We start from the raw sequence: 24,481 nt of genomic DNA on the forward strand, positions 1-24,481 counted from the left end.
AATTAAGTATACAAGAAGACACTATTTAATTTCAAATGAATCCCCATCAGATTCCTGAGATGCAGTTACACAGCATTAAACACTTCCTGTTATGTTCTATAATACTTTCATTCTATGCATTTCAAAAAAACACTTAATAGAGTGAACATTGACATTCTGTTATCAATGTGTATTACGTGGTAGATGGGAAGAGAAAGAATGCATTATTGTAATCCAGCAATTTAAGTATTAACACCACAGAACACACATGATTTGCTTTTGTTAAAATCTCTTGAGACCTCTAAATACATTTTAATTGGCTACTCTTATTATTGAACCTTTTTATTTATTTATGTTTTAAATACAAGCTTTTATCAGAAACTTTTTTGCAATTGAAATCTTAGCAAACAGGTTTGTCACTGCGGGCGTGGAAAAACTTGTCAAATTGAAGGGCCTTGGATTATGCAGCTAAAATAGCTTTTATCTTCTAAACTCTTGACTAACACTTTACCTGTAATTGAACTAACATGTGGCACTCCAGGTGTGGACAACCATTGTTCACTGTCCTCTGGATAGGTTTTCACAGAGGGAGCAAGAGATGACCGCACCGTTACGCCATCTTTATGGAAGGGAAAAAGGAATCCGTTAAAATAAAAAGCAACTTGGTATTTTTATGAAATATCTTAACATGTGTATTCTCTGTGCTGGTTAGATTCACTTTGTATGATTTTCAGTTTCAATCATAGCATTCTGGTGACTTTTAACCTTAGCGTTCAAAATATCACTGTGGCCTCAATATAGCTCTCGGAATCACGTTTAACCTCCGATTACATCTGGCACACCAGAGTGTAACCATTAACCGGCCCCCTGCAACACTTCCTGAATCCACAAACACTCGGTGTAGCAGATGTACCTGTCAGACATGATTCTAGAGCTCATCTGAGGTCACAGGGTACTTTCAACTTCCATGATTTAAAAAATAACCAGGATGTGATGACAAGCACAAAATCATAAAACTTAAAATGAAAACATCCAGAACAACAGACTGCGCTTGATACTGAAGCATGACAAAATACACATTAGATACCAAGTTGTAATAAAAGTGCTGACAGCAAGGTACTGACTGTGGAGCAAACAAAGTATTATATATCAATAAAATAAATAAAACAAAAGCTTTCTAGTAGTACTTTAGCTGCTTTAATGTAATGTGCTTTTGCAGGAATAAAACAATAAAAAATCTGAATGAAATGTCTCCATAATTTCTGACAGCACTAGAAGTATTATAGGTAATCTCTATCTGCAAAGGGGAGAATACGAGCACGCACACACTCACTCACTGTCTGGTCAGTCTGTTCTAGCTCTGTATGACATTTAGATACAATTTCTTCATACGGATCAGACTTAACCCTTAACTTTGTTTGAGCTGCACATTTCACAGGCAAACTAATTATCCCCTGTCCATTTAATTTGTGCAGAGGATATACAAGGACATTTTTAAACTATGTTTTTAGTTTTTATTGTGGATTGGACCGCTTTAGCTTTTAAGGTCCTTTTATAGCCTTTAGAAGTCATCTACTGTAGAAGAATGACTGCTCTACTTGGAATCTGACTTGCTCAGATGACCTGTTTATATATTCTTAGGAAGTCGTATTAAAATCAGACACTGTTGGACACTGGAGGTCAGCTTTGTATTAAACATCTTACTTACCTAAACAATATGGACAACACTGCCCTTTCCGCAAGACAGGAACTCTGCAAAACGCAGGAGGGCAGCTTTGGGAGAAGCACTGGATGGTTCCATTATTGCATGTGCAGCTTGTGCAGGGATTAGCTTTCCAAGATTCTCCAGCCAAAACAATCTCTCCTTCGCTGGATATACAGTCCTCAGGCTGACTGCTGTTTACAGGTAAAAGTGGTTTAAGATGGTCATCTGTGGAGATAAAGTTGGGCTGAGGACTATGATTTGTCAGCCTATTAAATCACCTTACAGATCCTCCCATTCAGTTTGTTTGACTACATCTAATGGCAATCGTTGATAAATACAGCTGATTTATATTGATTGACTAAAAATACATGAATATTGGGACTCTCTTCTTTTTGTATGGTTTATGTCATGCTTCATTTTGCCCATAGTGCATCATAGAACCACTGCATACAGCAAACCCATTGTTTCTTTAAAGTGTGCTTTCTGATCTTCTTTTTAATGCTAAAACATACAGTAAAGCATATCACATGCTATGCGAATATTCTACAGATATCAAATACATTATATATCGCAGCTGGCACATTGCAAATATAATACCCATATTTAAAAAGAGAGATAAGGCGGAACCAGGAAACTACAGAGCCATCAGTATCACCTTCATAACATATAAAATCACGGAGTCAAGTGTCTGAGAGAAACTAGAGCAGTATCTATACAGCAACGGCATCACAGGAGACGGTAAACACAGATTCAGAACAGGGCACTCCTGCCTGATAAATCAGGCTTCAATGAAGAAGCACTGCAACTATGGACACAAAACAACCTATGACATCATCTACTTGGACTTCTAAAAAGCCTTTGACAAAGTGCCATATGAAAGGCTATTCCTCAAGCTGCAATCCGTGGATATACAAGATAGTGCATGCACGTCGGTACCAAACTGGTTAAAACAGAGGCTCCAGAGAGTACTTGTAAGGGGAAAACTAATTGGAGCTCTGGAGCTCTGTCCTTGGACCACTCATGTTATTTATCTAGATCAATGACTTAGATGGGCGGATAATTAGCAAACTAGTCAAATTTGGAGACACTTTTACAGCCACCCAGGAAATCCATACAGGTTTAGACCACATTTAGAACTGGGCAGAAACATGGTAAATGAAATTCAATTTCAAGAAATGTAAAGTGTAACAAGCTGGTCACAAAAGTTCTGAGATCAATTACCTAGCAGGGACCGGGTGAGCTTAGATGGGCTAAATGGCCTTGTTTCGTTCATAAACTTTCTTATGTACAGAGCTTGTAATGAAGTGTTGCTGCTTGAAGCAGGTCTAGGAGTCACAGCCGACACATACCAGTTTGATGCCATGTCTCAAAGGAGAAAGATTTCTGACTGTCATACAGTATGTACATGCATAAAATTTCAATTATAATGTAAATACCACATGCTTGAAAGCTTGTTCTGCACAATAACTGCCATGGACCTGAAGTCAAAAAATGTAATGAACCTCTATAGAAAATGTAGCATTGTATACCTGGGCAAGTGTTGCAGCATGTATTCATGTTTTTGACAGGCGTTTGGCAGAGAACGGGAGGGCAGACCTCTGTGTCACACAGAACACGGCCCTTCCTGCAGGTACAGTGGGTGCACTCATCAAGTTGCCAAGTCTCTCCTTCCACATAGAATTCTCCTCCTGGGGCTAAGCACACAGCCAGATCAACTGCATCAGGCTGCTGTCCACTGCCAGATTCATCTGGAAAACAAACACTATTATCCAGCAGCGGCAGCCACTAAGCAGTTAAAGTTTTTCTATACAAACTTTATCTGACATCTCTTCCCTGCATTAGTTGAATGCTGTCTTTTCCCTGCCAGATTTTCCAACCATCCTGTTCTGTAGTGAGAGGATCACAACGAAGCTATGTCTGGTACCCAGGATTATTCAGTACCAACCTTATATTAAACTAATAATAACATGGGGCATTACACTTTCGGCTGATCACTGAACCCTGTAACCCCCTGCTTACTTAAAATCACAATTAGTAAAGAGAAAGATTTGGATACAAGTCATTGTAATTTTCTATATGTCAAAATGCATTAAAAGGTTGCTCAACCATATATTTTAACCTTTGACCTTTTGGTTGACCATATTTATAATTGTTACATTTTAACAACTGCACAAACTGGCACAAAAATAAATATATGAATAAGATATGACTACACTAATCTTGGCTTGGGTATACTGGGCACCTAGTTAGAGTACAACCTCAGATGGAAAAGTATTAGGCTGTTATTCTTTGCCTACTGAGTGAAAAATTCTGAAAATACTTGGTAACATAATGAATATATTTACTTTCAAACTAGCATACTGCCTTCCTTTGGAGCCTAATGAGATTAAAATGTTATGATGGTCAGGACTGAACAAGACTCGGCTCCCCTCACAGGGTGCTTCGTTAAAGCTGCACTTGCCTTCGCAGCTCGGGCAGCACTGGCCCATCTGGACCACAGGATATAAACAACTTGGAACAGGGCAAGTAATCAACACACACATCTCCCGGGCAGCCTGACAGTAACAATCCCGACAGCCGTCATGCCAGCTCTCGCCCGCCTCATAATGATCACCAGTAGCTGTGAGACAGTAGTCGGCTTTGGGTGCAGGAAGTGAAGTGCTTGGAACATGTTTGGTCTCTGTAGAAAAATATGGTATTAACTAGAAGTATTTCATTGTGTTACAGTGTACTGTATTGTCTTTCACAATGTTTTCATGCTACCTTTGAATGTAAGCATTGATCTATCTTTTCTTTCACCCAAAGAGACCTTTGAGCCTTGAAAACTTGTGATTAATTATTGTTTAGTCAGTCCAATAAAAGATCTCTTTCTCTTTGTCTATCTAAACTAAATTATAAAATACAAAGCAATATTGAAGACTTTTTTGTGTTGTTTAGTCTCTTAAATTGTATAAACGCAGTCTGTAATATTTAAGATTGGAATCATTACTTGATTTAAGCTTAAGTATTATTATTATAAAGCAATCTTGACAATCCGATTAAGGTGGTGTGTTCTACAGTGTAGTGTTGTATCTTCAGAGAGGTTTCAAAGCGAATGTACTTCTGAGTAGAAATGATCAGTTCATAAAACATGGCTTGTAGCAAAACTGCAGGGAAAGATACTGCTATGGTAGCGCAACAACTGCAAACCTGAGTGAAAGTATGCGAGGAGCTATTTATTGCATATAAAACAGGTATAAATACTGCATGATTAAATATAACATTGATGACATAATTAAGCCTATGGTAGACGATCAACCAGCAAGAAAGTAAAACGATTTGCATTGTCTTAGACTTTAATATAAATATGTAATTCTACAACCGGTATCGTATTTAAAAAAGTCTACACCTCAAACTAAAACGATATGATAGTCACTACTCTGAACTAACAAAATTAATTACGACTAAAATCTAAAATCAACATATTATTTTTGTATTTGTTCATACATGCAAGAAAGGCAAAATTAACTACAAAAATAAGCACAGTGAGCCCTGTGTTTTTTGTTGCTGCTTTTCTTCGTCAAGCCCAAGGGGTCTTTCTGTAAGAGCTTGAAAACGATTCTGAACACTGGATCTATGAAACGGAACGACTGCCTTTAAAGTAGGTGCCATTTACTTCCTGTAAAATATGTATGAATTGTACCTTTGCAAAGACAGATGGAGCACCCTTTCTTATTCTGCTGATAACCCTCCCGGCATTCCTTATCACAAGTGAAAGGAGGGCATTTCACACAGCGACACATCTCACAGCCATGTTTGTTTCTCCTGTGTCAAAAGAACAGCACAAGTCAGACCTGTTAAATCTGACCAAACACAGTATAGTGCAGGTTAGAATAAAGGGATCAACGTACAGAGATGCAAATTTACTGCACAAAAACAGAAAAGTATAAAAAGGATCAGCTGATACTAAATTTAGCTTTTTTGAAGACCGAAATGCTTAGTTCCCAGTTACTTGCATTACCTGCAGCAAACAAATAGATCCATGCAGCTGTGTTTCTGGGTTAGTACCAGCCGTTTAAGGGACATTTGATTTTTTTTACATAAAAATGCAACACAAATCAATACAGGATGTCAAAGTAAATTCTTATAAAAACATTATGACATGGCCTGTACTAAAGGGTGGGGGGTCCTTTTTCACACATGTGGTTTGTGTATATATTGTTTTATGAAGTTTCCAGGCACTGCCTGGTGACAGCCTTCATGATTCATGGTTTCAGTGTATTATAACTTATACAATTCTAACTAATACAATCCAAGCTGAAGGGTCGTTTGCAGGCCATTATATTTGTCGATGTCAATGATAGATCTTTAACATTCTTTGTACTGACTTTGATATTTGTGTGTGTCCTAATCAGACTTACACATATCCATATGCACAGGTCTTACTGCAGGACATCGGACGACATTTAGGTATCTGAGAAGTGCATTCACATACAGGACAGCCATAATCATCCATCTCGTAGCCAAAGGGACACTGGAGTGAGCAGTACATGTCCAGAGTTGGACAAGATTCATCTGAAACAAAAGCATTAACATAATCAAAACTGCATTTGCTACCCTCTAAAAACCTGCTATTGCTACATATCTCATGAAGAGTATGTGAACACTATGTGGCACAGTCCAGATTGACAATAAGAAAGTCACATTTATCACTGCCAAGTACTTCCTGAAAAACAGACTCCATAAAGTCTACTTGTGATAATGCAGACACCACACACTCCTCAGATCCTGTTTGCAGCTTCTCTCTATCATGGCCTCCAGCTGATAAACCCACAGCTGTTAGAGTGTGCTCCAGCTCTTCAAGTCCCTGGGTGCAGGATTTGACTGACAAATGCAAACCAGATACTGAGGTCAGAAATTCAGCATGGCTTTAGGATTTTGGACTCACATTCTTAGCTTGTATGGCATCCAGAAGAATAGGATGCATACAGTAAGTGCCACGTGTTGTGATCTGTTTCAGCCGCATTACAAACAGGAGAGGTGAACACTGGGCAGGATATTTCATTAATCTGGTTTTAGACATAATGGGACCTTTCTGGCCTCGGAAGTAGTTGACAGATTTTTAAACACCTAAGTTTAAAAACACAAAAGCATTTGAAGTGGATTCTGTTTAAATGTATTAACAACTGTATATTGTAAATTAGAAAATAGACACCTTTTCTTTTTCAATGTATAAATGCATTGTTTTTGTAAAGGAAATCTGTATAACTGAAACGAGTCATGCCCATCACGTTTGGCCAGACTGCAGTGCAGAAGCTACCATGACGCGGTCTGTATAAGGTCATGTAATGGCTGCAGATATTGCAATATGATTCGTTCAAATAATAATAATAATAATAATAATAATAATAATAATAATAATAATAATAATAATAAGGTATCCTGAATTGTATCAGTACTTATGTCAGTCCTTTTTTTAATACTGTTTTTTTTGTGCTTGTGGTAAAAATATGTACTGCCATTGAACACTGTTTTTGTATTAATTTATCAGTTTAACCACTAACTTAAACCACAAGGCCAGAAGGTGTCAGTATTTATGCACATCTAAATAGGAGCAACTTGCTTCATGCTTCCCAGTGTTGACAATATTGTAACAAATACTACAATTAAGCTGAATGGCAAAATGTGTTGCAAAAAAAAAAAAAAAAAAAATCCAAACATGCTAATTCAAAAGCATTCATACCCTTTGATGCTATAATAGTTTTGTTTACAATGTGCTAGAAATTTCAATATAATCCAAAACCTAATTCTAGAAAAGCCTAGAAAATGCTGGATTGTAGGTGAACATTCTTAGAGAGTATACAAGGGTTAAGAATAGGTTGATTTCTATTAATGGAAAGTTCTTTCACCAAGAACAAGTAGAATAATTGTGAGGAAGGTTAATAACAATCCGAGATTGACTGCCAAAGATATTCAAAGTGAATTGACTGCAAGTGGGATTTCCATTTCAATCATAGGTCGAGTATTGCATGGTGAAGGTCTCAATGGTCGCAGGTCAAGGAAAAAGCCACTCTTAGGAAAACGTCACAAGGACAATCACTTAAAGTTTGTAAAACGGCATTTGAATTATGGCTATGAGTTCTGGTTAATGGTTTTGTGCAGTGATGAAACCAAAAAAAAATCGAGCTATTTGGTCATGCTTATAGTCGTTACGTTTGGAGAAAGTCTGGTGAGGCGTACAAAGAAAAGAACACCATACCTACTGTCAAGCACGGAGGTGGTAATATCCTTATATGGGGCTGTTTTTCCTCTAATGTCACAGGAACTTTAGTTCCAATACAAGGTAAAATGGATTCCATAGCATACAATAAGATATTGGCCAATCATCTGAAACCCTCCGCTCAAAACTTGGTTTGAAGTTCAACTGGACATTCCAACACAACAACGATCCAAAGCACACATCAAAATCTGCTTCAGAAGAATCATGCCAAAAGCTCATTGACAAATGTACTAACTTGCCAGGGTATGAATACTTTTGAATGAGCATTTTTGGAGTTTTGCAAAAAAATTACTGAAATAAATAATTAGACAATTTCTATTTCTTGCAACATTTTTTCCTCATCCACAAAAGCAAAACTTTTGCTATGAAAGATTTCTCCTAAAATTCTTTGTTTTCAAGACATTTCTATAAATTCTAAATTCCAGTTGGGGATGGAAACTTTTGACTACAACTGTGTATATGTGTGTGTGTGTGTGTGTGTGTGTGTGTGTGTGTGTGTGTGTGTGTGTGTGTGTGTGTGGTGTGTGTGTGTGTATATATATATATATATATATATAAATAAATTAACACTTACTTGTTAAGCATTTACATAGCAAGCATCCATTCTTATCTTGCATAAATCCGTATGGACAGTCTTTCTCTGAAAGAGTGCAGTTCTCAAGTTTTGGACAGATAATTGGACTAACTGTTTCATATGTAGGCTCTGAAATAAGCAAAATGCAAGATGTGTTAAGCTGTAAAGCAGTACTACAAATATCAAAGTTATTCTATTAACATACATGGATATGCATAGATAGCTACATACTCTACATGCCTACATACATACAAATACATAATGAATCTCAGTGATACAACAAACCTTTCACAACAAGCGAGGAGAGGCTTGCTAAGGTCCACTTTATGTTAATATGCTATTGATATCAGATAAAATTGCATTAGTAATTCCTGTTCCTTAAGTGAAGGACTGTAGGTGATGTTTTAAGGTTAGTTTCTAGTTTCATTTCATGCTCAGGGAGGCAAAGCTAACAATGTGATTTACAGCATGGATATGGAGTGGAATCCTAGTGGAACGAAGGACTACTGGGTATTGGCCTTTAAAAACAATGGATCCTATCCACTGTCGTGAGCTAAATATTTGTGAAAGGAACGCACTTTATGCATCTAAAAAGGTTAATTACATTGTCCTACTAAAAGGTCAAAGTTGATTTCTTTAAATACACATCCTACTGGATGTAACCTTTCACGTGTTAGCAATACAAAGTGCACCTTCACAGAACGGGCAGCACTCTCCGTGTATCTTGACTGGGTTTTGGCAGGTCTGTTTGCAGGCCATGGCAGTGCAGTGAGGATCCCCATCAACACACTGACAGAAGGTGCAGTCGTCCTCTTTCCACTGCTCGTCGTGGTGCCTCAGTTTGCTGTTTACCCAGCAGCTAGCTCCACTGCTCCCGAGAGAAAACAACTCTGTATCTTAAAGGAAAAACAGCACAAATTATACAGTGTACAGCAAGAGCAGACATGAAAGCAAATCAGATGCATGCGGTTTAACTCGAGGGCCCTGTGCCAGCAGAAGATTTATCAGGCTCAAGGCTATTAATGAAACACTCGCCTGCTAAAGCACATTAGCCAAAATATAACAATAGTGTTCCGCAGTCATGGTTGGACAAGTTTGGACAACCACTCACACAGCCATCTGAAACAGTTTGTACTCACTACACACTGATGCATGACAGTCCAAAGTCTACAGAACAGTAGATCTACAGTATGCAGCTGCTTCACCATAGTAACCAAGCTAATGAATAGATGTCTGTATCCACACAGACCATTGTTACACCGTCTAATAATATAATATCTTAATTTTTATATAGCACCTTTCATAGTGGACCACCATTACAAAGTGAACTGTGCATTATATGCAGAGTCACTTACAATAGGACATTGGTTTAACATCTCATCTGAAGTATGGAGCACAAGGAGGTTAAGTGACTTGCTCAGGGTCACACAGTGAGTCAGTCAGTGGCAGAGGTGGGATCTGAACCAGTGACCTTCTGGTTACAAGCCCTGGACTTTAACCACTGGACCACACTGCCTCCTTAATGATCATATAATATTATTCCTTTGATTAATGATTTTGTGATTCTTATAATTAGCTATTACTATAATACTGTCACCCTTAGTATAACTTAATTAATGTTCTATTTATTGAACAGAGGAGGAGGTAATTAGGACACCCGTCTAATTAAGGTCTATGTGGCTTCTCCTCTGCCAGGTCTATTTCAAGCAGTTGTCTGTAGCTCAAGGTTGAATGATGAAGGGAGCAGTGCAGCAACACTCAATCAGTTCAGATATATTTTGCTTTTGTGCTGTCCCAGTTATTGTGGGTTCTTTGGTATAGTTCAAATATTTATTGTGAATTAAGGAGTCTTAATGCTTCTTTTCTTTTTTTCCATTGAATTATATTGCTTTGTCTAAAATTGGATTATTCAAATAATATTCCAGGACTTTATTTTATTTTATTTTTTTTTTTGGGGGGGGACTGTTGGCGATAGACTAGGCATGACTGCCAATGGATAAACCCTTCTGTTGATTTGATTTTCAAGAAGGTTGATCAGGACAGGAAGCATCCCTTATAGTTCCTGTAGGGTTCCAATTGGCCACCGCATTGCCTATGGGGGACTTTGGAATGCTGATTAGCCCTGCATAATATGTGATCGTTATGGGTGTCACGCTGGAGAACAGTGAAATTCTATCACCATGCCTGTAAGCATTTAGAAAAACCACCAAAGTCTAAATCAACACTACCCAAGGGCACAATCAAAGCAAATTTCCTACACAGCCAAGCCAGACGTCATCACGTCACACACATGTCTCCAATTATAGAGATGGCAGGCTTCAGAGGGGAGTTTGATTGCTCAGGAGTTCTGAAATCTATGAGAGCCCTCCGGCAAGAAGTCAAAGGTGAGAGCAACAAGATCCAATAAAAAACAAAAAACAAAGCTACTTCCTCCAGCCCAAAAAGCAGATACAGGCCAATGCACACTGGATCTGTTTTACTGCCATTGTTGTGAACACACGCAGCAGCAATTTGATCTGGATTCCAAAATGAATGCATTACTACTATAATTCAATTCTAATGATTGTAAACTGCTTTATTTGTGCTGTACAATAGGAATGTATACAGTACATTCCAACAAAGGCCAGCTGCCAATTCGTCCCAAATACATTTGTTTGCCCTAAAATGTACTAATTAATTTATATAAACTACCTAGAAAGCCAAACACAAATCAGTTTGAAATTGCCAGAAAAAAATATGAATATTGAAGCCGATTATAGTAATGTCATTCAGCTTTAACAAAATAATTTAAGGCAGTTCCTGAAATGGGTCTGTGTCTTAACTTCACTTCACTGATCAAATGGCCGGCTGGCAACGCATCCATGTAGACATAATTAAGCACAGTCATGGTAGTTACTTTTTCTTCAAATACTTATTTCAGTGCTATAATCTATAAACTGTGGACAATGAAGAAAACAATTTAAAGCAGTTTTGTTCCTGACATGCATTTCTTTTCAATGTGATCAAATTAACAATGGTCTTAATACATTCAAGCAAACTGGAGTAAATACTGTACAACAATGGGAGATATTCTTTACATTTCTTATTAGAAGGCTGGATTTTATCATAGAAACAGTAAACAGTTTGGGGCTGCATTGCTGTGGTCATGGTCTGGGCTTGCATTCTGATCACTTCTACTGCTTCCAGTTCTGCTACATTTGATCGGCCTGCAACAATAAAGTACTCTACAACCAAAACATCTTTTGTTTTAAGAATTATAGGTCTATGAAGAGAAATGGCTACTGACTTCTGTGTTTAGTTATCCCCCCTTCACTGTTTATAGAAGTGTTTACATTTTCATTTTTACACACACACACACACAGGTTTAGATTTGTATGAATGTTTTTTTGTTTTTTGTTTTTTGTTTAATACCAAACAATGAACTAACTGGTTGCTTCTGGCATTGCACAAAAGTCCTTTTCTATATCAGTTTGATGGACATAAAAACATTCAGTAAGCTACATAAATGGGAGAATCAGTGAACACAAAATTTCAATTTGTTTTTGAATATTCTGAAGTTCTACAGCAGGATGCTAATGGAGCATTTCAGGCATTCTCTCATATTGCCACAGTTTAGTTCATAAGAGTTTTGATAATGAATACTAATACAATACGTTGCCCCCCCCCCCCCCCCCCCCAATTACAGTACCGTACTTATTTTTTTGCTGTAATGTAATTAAACAGCAAGGAGCTTATTTAATTTTAATGGTAATATATTACTGTCAATGTATACATTAATATTTCAATTGCATTAAACACAGTTACTGTGAATTGTTTTGTGCAATGAACCCATGGTTCATTACATTAGGCGACCATGGCATTAGTGCATTAGCAGAGTGAATAACTAAATGTAAGTGTGCTTGGATTATTTTTACCTTTACACACTGGGCAGCATTCTCCCTCAGGGATGTAGAAACTCTCACATTCCAGCTCAGCACATTCAGCTTTGGAACAGAAAGATATCCCCCCTCGACACTGGCACAGCCAGCAGGTATCCATCCGATATACCTGCCCCTCCGCGTATTCCTTCTCGTTGTGCACACACTTTGGTGAAACTGCAGCAGGAACGACACAACGCATTAATGAATCAATGTAGCAAACACTTTAGTCAAAAGAAACAAACAAACATGGCAGATTTCTCGGGGGTTCATCTACACAGTGAATCAGATACATGACTGCAGTGTAAATTACATTCAGTGCAGTTAAACTGCCACCTAACCATTGCTCGGTGGTCCCAAAAGGTTGCACTGTTGCAGAGTTGTTTTTTAAAATGGGTTGCCATTTCCAAGCCACAATCCTGTCGGAAACCGGCTCAAAAAACACAACAAAACAACGGAAAAGTGGGGAAGAGGTAATCCTAACCATTGTGATGGCCATTGTAGAAAGGTATTTAAAACTTTCTATAGAGTGCAGCATACAGCACATATGTCACTGAGACTGACATCCCTTTTCACAGGATAGCCACGTGTAGACCGCACACATGATTAGTAAAACCAATATAAATACCGGAAACTCTTGCTGTCTCCATGCCAAGCCTTAGGGATTAGATTTGGGTTGGGAACAATGCTGGATAATGTACAGTATGGATCATTGGTAGAAGGTGTCAAAATAACCTCCCACTAACCAGCTTCTGGTGAAGAATATTATCATTCAAGGCTAAAATGTGCTTTAAGATTTATGTTTATGAAAGTATATTTTGATTGGCAATTTTAACAGTCTATTGTTTTAAATAAAAGTATAACCAAGTCTATTTCAGAATAAATTCACACAGGATTTTGTCAATCTTGTTGATAAGTCTTACCAGTAACATAAAAGAAAGTTTTCACCCAAGAAACATTTTACCAAATTTAGGAAGCCACATTTCTCTCTAACAGTTAAAGCATTGTATGTCGGATCCTACTGTAGTATTATAAAATCTTTACTTTTCATTGCTGCCACCAGGGGGCAGATTTTTTTAAAAAGCTGCAGGGGCCACTGTGTAAATTATAAAACATAAGAGTAAAATAAAAATGACCAACATGAGTAGACCATTCTGCCCATCAATGCCCATCCAGGTCTTAGTAGCTGATGGATACCATTCCTAACAGATCCCAGTGATTTAGCATTGATTACCACCACACTCTGTACACCCACCATACTTACAGTGATCCTTATTCTTGTCTTATGTCTGTATACCCTGTATACTTCCAACTGTGCTGTCTGGACTTGGTCTCTATGCAGTGTTTAAATATTTTCGAGGTTTAACTTTGTCAACTCCTTTCGGATTTGAAAAACTTGAGTCAAGTCTCCCTTTATCCTTCTTTGTTTTAAGTTCTTTGACAGTTTTAGCTTTGGGATTAGTCTGGTTGCTCTTCGCTAGACTCTCTCCAAAGGCACAATGTCCTTTTTGTAGTGCATTGACTAAACTTTTAGGAGGATACTCGATGAACATTCATATACTTTATTTATTCCACGAATGAGGACAGACAAATAACCGAGTTGAGTCTCTGAAAAGGTACAGTTGGGGTTTTTATGGCGATCGTCTTGAGTGAAATTACCACAATGCTCCATGACCATTCATGGGATATTCTATTTTTAAAAATTAACAAAGTACAATGTACAGAAAAGATGCATTGCTGTCCTTAGATCCAGCTTTCCATCTGTTTAAAATGTTTAGCCCTGCAATAAATGTGACTGAAAGATCACAACCCCCTATTGAACAAATTGTGAACACACTTGGACACATGACTTTGAGAATGTCACTAAAAATAACTGCAAGATTTAAAAACAACTTTAAAACGTGTCTACTAGAAAAGCGGGATCTATTAATATCTGAAGCATTGGGACGTGTTGAACAAACAAAGAACAAAGGAAAACTTTTAAAAATTCTTCATCACAGTATTAATCAGGAACATAAAGTGGACTGGATTGAGTCCTTTCTTAATATAATTCAAATAAACACCATGAAATAAAACAAAAGAAAATAAAAGCATGTTGCCACACCAGCTGGATTTGAGATAGAGTTGATTCTATAAGAATAAACTTGATAAAACAGCTACCAAAAACTTCAAAAAATGTACTCTTTGTATAGCCCTAAAAACTGATCAATGTTTTTTTTTTTTTTAACGCAAGGACTGATGTTCGTGCCTTCTCCAAACTGTCTGCTTTTGATGTCAGAGCATTCATGTGCTCTTAATCGACAGCAAGGTCAACACAAAAGGCATCGAGCACAGCCAGAAAAGATCAGCAGACATTTGTTATGAAAACGCTGATCTCTTTCCTCTCTGTCACAATTAATTCAGCTCTACATGCCTAATAGAATTAGTTTCCACCATTCAGATGGAACAACATTAAAAGCATTCCCATCATTGAACTGTTGAACTTTTTAATTTTAGATGTGTGACCAGACAAACTTTTTGACTGTTCTTGGCTTTAGTGGTTTTATGGTCAGTGACCAAATAAAATCCATTGATTCCATGACTCAGAACACATTTATCTATGGAAAGGCATAATGTGAATTTATTATGTTGGTAAAACACTGAAATGTTGCTACAGACATTGCACTGAATATATCCCATTTGTTAATCCAAGTGCCAATACTTTCACGATAACATGTCAGGCATTTTTTATATTACTGTGGTTATTTAAAAAGCATAATGAAATCCTAGGCCATGGGTTAAAAAAGGCCATGGGTTAAAAACTAAATGTTGTATACTCTTTGCAAAAAATAAAATAGAATAGGTATTTTTGTGGACTAAAGCCCCATCCAAGGGATCATCATCTAATGGGAATATCCTGATGTTAAAACGTCGTGGCAGTGAAATGGTTTAATTACACTGACACCACCTGCAATGAAACAAATTGAGTGTTCTGTAAAGTGTCAGAAAGCTAGTGCTCTGTATCATTAATATGGCCTTATCATTAAAAAAATGTGTTTATTGCTATAGCCCCATTTGGTAATGCAGTATTTACAAATATATACTTTTAATTGAACAAATTAGCACAACAAGAAAAGGTGCACTTACAATAAATGATCTAACGTGCATAGCGATTATACTATATTAATATACAAAAACTGTTACTATTATTTATTTCTTAGCAGGCGCTCTTACCCAGGGAGGTGCCTATACGATACCTTAGGGATATATAATCATAGCAGACAATTATGTACATAGTTAAGTACACAATTATTGGCAGGGAGAAAGCGTTACATTCAAGGGACCAGTTGCATTAAAAAATACATATCAATAATTACAATAAAATTAAGAACAAGATACAAAATACAATGACTTCAGTCCTAATAAGAGCAAATATAAAACACAGTATGATTTTGATATCGGGGCAGTTCAAGAGTTAGATAACAGTGCATAGTTAAATCAATCTAGATACAGATTGCAGGTGAAATACAAAATTAAATACAGATCTATCTAAGTCTATCTATCTATCTATCTATCTATCTATCTATCTATCTATCTATCTATCTATCTATCTATCTATCTATCTATCTATCTATCTATCTATCTATCTATCTATCTATCTATCTATCTATCTATCTATCTATCTATCTATCTATCTATCTATCTATCTATCTATCTATCTATCTATCTATCTATCTATCTATCTATCTACGCATGGTACAGAATGCTGTGGTCACTTAGCAACAACAACATCCTACCTCTTTGACACTCATACTCATCACAGCACTCTCCGGGGATTCCTTTTCCTTCCACAATGAGAACCGGCTGGTATCCACGGGAACACTCCCTTTCCTCACAGACACGGAAGTTGCAGGTGCAGAATGGCGGCTCTGAAGGGCAGCAGGCTGCTGGTGGAGTGTATGTCTTGCTCAGCACAGAACCCTTGGGGCAATCCAAAATAGGTTGTTTTGGGCAAGTCACTCCAGCACACTTCAGTTGGTCTGCAATAGACAAAGAACCAATACAAAATGTCAAAACATAATGCATATTTATATAAACTAAACCCGCTGCCAGCTTCCTGTCACTGGTAGTGTGTCAATAACGCAAATGTTCGCTGTATTTTTTTAAGTGAAAAAAAATATATGTATAGTTACACTGTTTTAGAAATGTGAATTTTTCACAGAGAACTACATATTACAGGGCATTGGGTACATTTCACGGAACTCCTGTAATCCGTGATAACAGTGAAAAAAATACAGCTTTAAACATAATTCTCCAGCCTTTATAATGATTACCAATTATCTAACATGCTGCATTACACTTTGCAATGCTTTTACTATGGGAAACTTTCATAAGGAAAGCTTCTGTACTTTTCAAGATATAGCAAAAGACATACAAATCTAGAAGGATCTAAATTATAACCCCATTTCCAGGGATGTGCATTCCCCACAGGGGATAACAAGGTTGCATGCAATGAAGGCTCATTTTACACTTCAGATGTCAGTGGTTGCAATTTCAGCCTCCGTGCCACTACAAAGTATATTTTATTCACCGACTTCTTTAATGAAATGTATAACTCTAAATTTACTTGTTATTTAATAATTAGCCTTCATATGGAAGGAAAACAAGTTAATCCAAATGCAATTGCTTTTTAAATGAACTTGCTGTTTGTCTTCGGATGTAGTTACAAGGAACTCATTCATAAAAGTAACCAAGTCAGAAATGTACTACTATATAAAGACTGTACTGTGTATATAAAAACAGCATAGTCACCTAATTTTGCTTAATATTACCATCACAAAAAGACATAGTGGAAAGTGGAAACATGTTTCAGCTTTCAAAATATTGCATTCCGTTGGTACCGATAATAGGACTCAAGAATTATTTTCAGAAAATGTGATAGTAGGTTATCCAGTGGGTTATATGTTTTTTTCTAGGATCCCCTAATCCTTAATCCTTCAGTATTAAAGGGTACATAAGGACCTTTTATTTTATTGTGCTACATGTTCCCATGTGTTGCTACAACTGTTTACGCAAGATGTGGGTACTGTTTTAATTATTATAATTTTTTTTGGTTTACATTTTTTACCACTCTCCTGCTCTCATGTGTAATGAAGATGGATTTACCAATGAGTAGGAGGATGATGGGAAATGTAGTTCTGAGAGGTCCATGCGGGTACATGGGAAGCCATCTTGAGGAAGGGAATGCAATTTAAAAGTTAAAAAAGTGGTCAAAATGTAATAAATACATAAATAAAACAATACACAGACATTATGTAAACAGTTGCAGCAACACATGGGAACATGTAACACAATCAAATAAAAAAGGTCCTTATGTACCCTTTAAGACCACCCCAAATTTATGGATTATGGCCCCCATCTACGGTCCCAGATTAATCAAACTTCAGTCAAATGACCAACACCATAAAAATGTACGGTAACAATCTCAATTTTAGAGCAACAGGATACAGTACTTTCCATACATGTAATATTACAATCATACATGAACGTTGGTACTGTCTGTGTCATGCAGGTGTATTAAACTGGGCCTAATGTATTGTGCTACATATGTGCCAGTGAACATTTTGACTCTTATTTGTATTTTAAAAACATGTTAAGAAGACTTAAAGAAACCTATTCAGTGCATGTAATTTAGCATTTGAAGTCATCTTTGCACTACAGCAAGTTTTGTAACCCATCACTTTTTAAAATGATTCACCCCTGCAATATGATGCTAGTAGAGGATGTGTTTCTCAGCCATGCTATTCCGTTTTCCGTAAGACGATCCCTGAGTTTTTAAACAGATGAGAAGAAAACAACAACAAAAAGTCTGGATAGTTGCCCTTTTACAGACATCATAGAGTTTTTGTTTAGCTGGTTAAAGTGATTGTAGCTAACAAATCATTTAATAAATCTTACCGGTTTTGCACTCTCCACAATATGTTATACTTGCATGGGTTACATCAACACTATTTGAAAGCATGTCTTGCAACAGAGATTTAAAAAAAAAAAAAAAAATCTTTAACATGTACTTAACATGTGTATTTGTTTGAATGACAGTGTATTAAGATTTGTGATTGTTAAGATCAATTGAAAACCCCACTATCTCAAAGCACATGGCATGGCAGGAGTTTGAAACAATGCAGCAGTAAAAGGTTAATTTTAACTGGATAACACCCATACAACTGTGAAGACCAAATATGAAGACAATATCTCAAAGTGTTTGTCTCTATTATGCAGAAACCTAAGCAATCATATTGGGTCAGAGGTCCACTTCTAGAACACGACACATTTTGCTTATATTGTTAACACTGCAAATATGAAGTCAGTACTACAGATACTGATTGCCTAAGAGATTAGTGGCAGCAGCACTGATCCATTCAAAAGACTGCACACCTGTCGAAATGTTTACATTTCCTATTAGTACTTCTACACACTAGAGAATCATGAACTTCTAAGCATAAAGAATGATAAACAGATTAACAGCAGCAATACATTTCAAGATGCACAAGGTAGCAAGTCAGAATTATTACGTGATTATTCTACTCATTACCCACAATATATACCAGAATTAAGAATATAATGGGCACCTTTTTACAAAACTGTATGGAATGGTTATGCACGAGGCACACAGTATAATTGGATAATCATATACAGGACACCTTTGTAAGTGAGATGGCATCACCGCAATGGGATTATCCTAATAAAATGTTTTAAATAAATACATTACAATACCAACTATCAAATAATGAATACTATGCTGTTTTTGATAGGGTCTTATTCTAAAGATGCAAACTAGCCAAGAGATTTCTGTGCTTTATGCAAGCGGTGCACATTATTCAAGGGATGCAACCCGAAGATGCTCAGTCTTGCATCTTAGAACACTTCTAGTGTGATTTAGGATCCAATAATTACATGTACTGTATATGCAATCTGCATACTTACCCAAGTACTGTACGGTAACTGCAAAAAAGAAAATCTCCAGCAATCTCTATGTCATCACGCTCAACTGAATGAGATTTGTTTGTGAACAAACCACTGCTGTATTTCTTCACTTGTTTCAGTGCAGCCCAGGCAGAAAAAGAGAATGAAAAATGATCCTGTCTTATTTCACAGCTGGGGGCACATCTGGTTTTGTTTGCACCCACAACACTTTTTAAATCCTCATTGCGACTGCATGTGCTTCTTCCTTAGTGTCAGGGACTATAACTGTATACGCCACAAATCAGTAAGAATTAAAAATGCTTTACGAGTTCCATTCTACAGTAATATATATTACCCTGTCAGCTGTGATTCAGTATTAGGTACTGTAGTAATTTTCAACGGACACAACCCACCAATTTTGTAAGCACTAAAGTTAAATCAATTTGGTCTAGACAATCTGTTAAATGTCTTCACTGTTACATAAGCCACTAAATGGCTGAACTTTTAATAACACATAAAACAGCAAAGATTAAAAAAAGGTGGCTAAAGGGAAATTGTTTAATCCCCACTTAAAGACTGAATGTAAACAATGCATCTCTCTTACTTTTCTAAATTGCATTCATGAAAGAAGCAGTCCACGGTGTGTATTCTCTTACACGCTACAGTATAAGGGTGCAGTCTTCTGCTGCTCAGTCGTGCTCTTGTAGGCAGAGGAGGTTGTGATGACAGCCCAAAGTTTACTCATGGAAAAACTACACAATGCAAGTTCTGTTCACTGACTGACTTTGGAATCAAGTCAGAAGAGAACAAAGCCGTCTCAGTGCTGCTGCCCTATGTGGTTTTGGTAAGTCTACAGGTTTTATACAGTTAGTACGCAAAGGGATAACGGGCCTATTTTTCACGTAAGCTGTATAAATTTGGAAGTGTGCCATTTGCAGTTCAGAAAATTCAGCATTGTTAACACCATAAAGCAGCATTGAGAACAAACTTATACCACAGGAAAGGCAACACTAAAAATAAATATTAGATACACTGCCTGTCAAATAACCTCCTTCAACAGCAACCAGACAGCTCTGCTAATGTATAGTCACTAAAGTAATGTGTTAGCGTTTCCTGCCACAAGTATCTAAAATAAAAATCTAATATTAAAGACAGAGGCCTCAGCTAAAAGGGTTCTACATTAAACACACTCAGTTCAAATGTACTTTTGGTGTCAAGCATGACTATGCAATCAAAAGTAGCTGAAACAACCTGCAATCTGGACAGGTTATTAATATGTCAAGTAAGCGTCTTTATTCTTATATATATCAGTCAAACCAGTCAAAAGTTTGAGTACACCTGCTTGAAACCAGGTTTTTCATGATTATCTATGCTTTTAACTGTATAAATTTGTCTATAAACACTTAATATTTCACTATATGATACATGTACTAATATAAGCTGATAATCATAAGTAAATTGCATTCAAAAATTTTATTTTTAAATGAAAATGTAAATCTTGTCAATTTCAATGAAATGGTCACCCAAAGCAATGGGGTTTCAGTCTGAAGCCCAAGTCAGTTAAAAGTCTGAAATGTATATAACACGGTGTTAGAACACTGGCCTAAGTATAAAAGTGTCTTTGTTAGATGTTCTCTGAGTTAACTAGCATGTTACCTAATTAACCTTTTGTCACCAATTATTGTTAACAGGTGAGGGTCCATGATTACTATAAATATAGGTAGCATAGGCACAAGTTTGTCATTCCTGAATGTAAGGGAGCAGAAAATGGCAAAATACGCTCAGTTAAGCAAAGAAAAAAGACAGTCTGTAATTACTTTAAGAAATGAAGGTCAATCTTTAAGACAAATTGCAAGAACTTTGCAAGTGTCTGTAACTGCTGTGGCCAAGACCGTCAAAAGATTTGAAGAAACTGGCACTCATGAGGACTGAACAAGGTCAGGCAGACCAAGGGTGACCTCAGAATCAGAGACAAGTTCATTTGAGTCACAAGTCTGCGAAACCGGCGAATAACTGGCCCTGAAATACAAGCTCAGCTAAATGCTACTAGAAGTACAGATGTTTCAACATCAACTGTTCAGAGGAGATTGCGTGAAGCTGGCCTAACTGGAAGAATTGCTGCAAAGACACCATTGTTAAGAGTGCAAAATAAGAGGAAGAGACTTGCCTGGGCCAAAAAACACAGAAACTGGACGTTTGAGGAGTGGAAGTCGGTCTTATGGACTAATGAGTCAAAATTTGAAATATTTGGGTCCAACCGCCAAGTATTTGTAAGATGCAGAGAGGGTGAGCACATGAGTTCTGCATGTGTGGTTCGTACTGTCAAGCATGGAGGAGGCAGTGTAATAGTCTGGGGTTGCTTTGCTGGTGACAGAGTTGGTGATCTTTACCAAGTCCATGGCAAGCTCAACCAGCATAGCTATCATAGCATACTTCAGAGGCATGCCATTCCATCAGGATTACGGCTAGTTGAGCAGTCCTTCATTCCTCAGCAAGATAATGACCTGAAATACACCTCAAAGTTGTGCCAAGAACACAACTTTTATACTTAGGCCAGTGTTCTAACACCGTGTTATACATATTTCAGAATTTTAACTGACTTGGGCTTCAAACTGAAATCCCCTTGCTTTGGGTGACCATTTCATTGAAATTGACAAGATTTACATTTTCATTTAAAAATTACATTTTTGAATGCAATTCACTTATGATTATCAGCTTATATAAGTACATGGGTCATATAATGAAATAATAAGTGTTTATAGAAGTTTATAAAGTTAAAAGCATAGATAATCATGAAAAACCTGGTTGCAAGCAGGTGTACTCAAACCTTTGACTGGTACGGTATATATATATTCTGTCTGCTGCAGTGACTATAAAATTGGGATCAAATGAAACTCTGCAAGATAGTAATTGATGTAATAATGTACAGTGGCTCTCAAAAGTATTCACCCCCTTTGGACTTTTCCACATTTTATTGTGTTACAACACGGAATAAAAATTGATTTAGTAAGGAGTTTTTGTCATTGATCAACACGAAAAATATCAGTAATGTCAGAGTGAAAAATAAAATCTACAAATCGTCCTAAATTAAATTACAAATACAAAACAGAAAATAACTGATTGCATAAGTATTCACCCCTTTGAGAATATTTGGTAGAGGCACCTTTGGCAGCAATTACAGCCATTAATCTATTTGGATAAGTCTCTACCAGCTTTGCACATCTGGACACTGCAATTTATGCCCATTCTTCTTTGCAAAATTTCTTGAGCTCCATCAAGTTGGATGGGGACCTTTGGTGAACAGCATTTTCAACTCTTTCCACATATTCTCAATTGGATTGAGGTCCGGTCTTTGACTAGGCCACTCCAGGACATTGACCTTTTTGTTTTTAAGCCACTCCAGTGTGGCTTTGGCTGTATGTTTGGGGTCATTGTCCTGCTGGAAGATGAATCTTCTCCCAAGTCCCAGGTCTCTTGCAGACTTCAGCAGATTTTCCTCGAGGATTTCTCTGTACTTTGCTGCATCCATTTTGCCCTCTATCTTCACAAGTGTTCCAGGCCCTGACGCAGAGAAGCATCCTCATAGCATGATGCTGCCACCACCATGCTTCACGGTAGGGATGGTGTTCTCAGCATGATGTGCGGTGTTAGGTTTGCGCCAAATACAGCGCTTAGCGTTGAGGTCAAAAAGCTCAGCCGTGGAAGACTGTAACTCCATTAGAGTTGCCATAGGCCTCTTGGTGGCCTCCCTGACTAGTGCCCTTCTCGCCCGGATAATCGGTTTTTGAGGACGGCCTGTTCTAGACATATTCCCTCGATTTCTGAATAATGGACTTTACTGTGCTCCGGGGACAATCAATGCCTTGGAAATGTTCTTATATCCTACCCCTGATTGGTGCTTTTGAAGAACCTTATTCCAGATTTGCTTTGAATGTTTCTTCATCTTCATGATGTAGTTTTTGTTATGTACCAACCAACTTGTGGACCTCCCACAGACATGTGTATTTAACCTGAAATCATGTGAAACACCTTAATTGCACACAGGTGGACTCCATTCAACTAATTATGTGACTTCTAAAGACAATTGGTTGCACCAGAGCTTATTTAAGTGTGTCACAGCAAAGGGAGTGAATATTTCTGCAATCATTTATTTTCTGTTTTATATTTGTAATTAATTAGAACAATTATTTTTCACTTTGACTTTATGGACTGTTTTTGTGTTGGCAAAAACTCCTAATTAAATCCATTTTGATTCCATGCTGTAACACAATAAAATGTGGAAAAGTCCAAGGGGGTGAATACTTTTGAGAGCCACTGTATGTATGTATATATATATATATATATATATATATATATATATATATATATATATATATATATATATATATATATATATGTTTGCTTCTGTCTGCTGCAGTGACTATAAAATTGGGATCAAATGAAACTCTGCAAGATAATAATTAAAATGCTAAGTAGTAACATTTTATATTAGAAGGGGTTAGACACCTGTGAGTTTGGTGCATTGCAGTGTGGGCAATTCATCCATAATTCAAAATTGATCAGTAAAAAAAAGTAGATTGCCATGACCTATCAATCGACTGTATGCATAACAAGTTGAAATCATTCTGACAAACAGATACAGACAAATGCCATAATACCGATTCTTATACTTCAATAGTGTGTCCAAACCACATTCCATCACAACTGAAGTGGTTCTATAGATATCTTAAAATGTGTGACACTGACAAGCAGACAGCCTCCATAGACCCAGAGGTTATGATTGTGCTGGTGCCAAAAAAGGTCAACACAAGTTTCTTCACAATAAGGCAACTGGTTCTCCAGATGTGTGACATGCATACCTTCATCCACCTCTGTTATAACTGGAGACCAACTAAGAGTAGCAGTAACATGGAAAATAAATATTTGTCTGGTTTTATTTTTAGGGTTACTACTCACACTCTGAATAGCCTCCCAGATATCCTGAGATTATGTTTAACTCAATAGTTTGTGCTAAAGAATATCCTTAGCAGTTTAGCAGAATTTGAAAAGGGATTCTCTAAATAAATTTTAAAAGATCACAACTGAAAATGTCACTTTAGAGGTTC

General features: G+C 37.0%; 1 protein-coding gene across 3 annotated transcripts in view; it reads right to left on the reverse strand.

Moving 5' to 3' along the window:
• Positions 1-24,481, reverse strand: part of LOC121329982 (cysteine-rich motor neuron 1 protein-like) — a 43,072-nt gene that overhangs the window by 5,421 nt on the left and 13,170 nt on the right. For 2 of the 3 annotated variants that reach the window (XM_041276163.1, XM_041276162.1), the window contains exons 4-13: positions 16,211-16,453; positions 12,432-12,611; positions 9,210-9,413; positions 8,518-8,646; positions 6,085-6,238; positions 5,367-5,488; positions 4,146-4,364; positions 3,214-3,432; positions 1,688-1,909; positions 491-598 (exon numbers count right to left, since the gene is read on the reverse strand). In XM_041276163.1, coding sequence (XP_041132097.1) covers positions 491-598; positions 1,688-1,909; positions 3,214-3,432; positions 4,146-4,364; positions 5,367-5,488; positions 6,085-6,238; positions 8,518-8,646; positions 9,210-9,413; positions 12,432-12,611; positions 16,211-16,453 — 1,800 coding nt within the window. The remainder of the gene's footprint in view (positions 1-490; positions 599-1,687; positions 1,910-3,213; positions 3,433-4,145; positions 4,365-5,366; positions 5,489-6,084; positions 6,239-8,517; positions 8,647-9,209; positions 9,414-12,431; positions 12,612-16,210; positions 16,454-24,481) is intronic. The other variant, XM_041276164.1, reaches the window with a different exon arrangement.

This window comes from Polyodon spathula, chromosome 17 (assembly GCF_017654505.1).
Source record: "Polyodon spathula isolate WHYD16114869_AA chromosome 17, ASM1765450v1, whole genome shotgun sequence".
Taxonomy (NCBI): Eukaryota; Metazoa; Chordata; class Actinopteri; order Acipenseriformes; family Polyodontidae; genus Polyodon; species Polyodon spathula.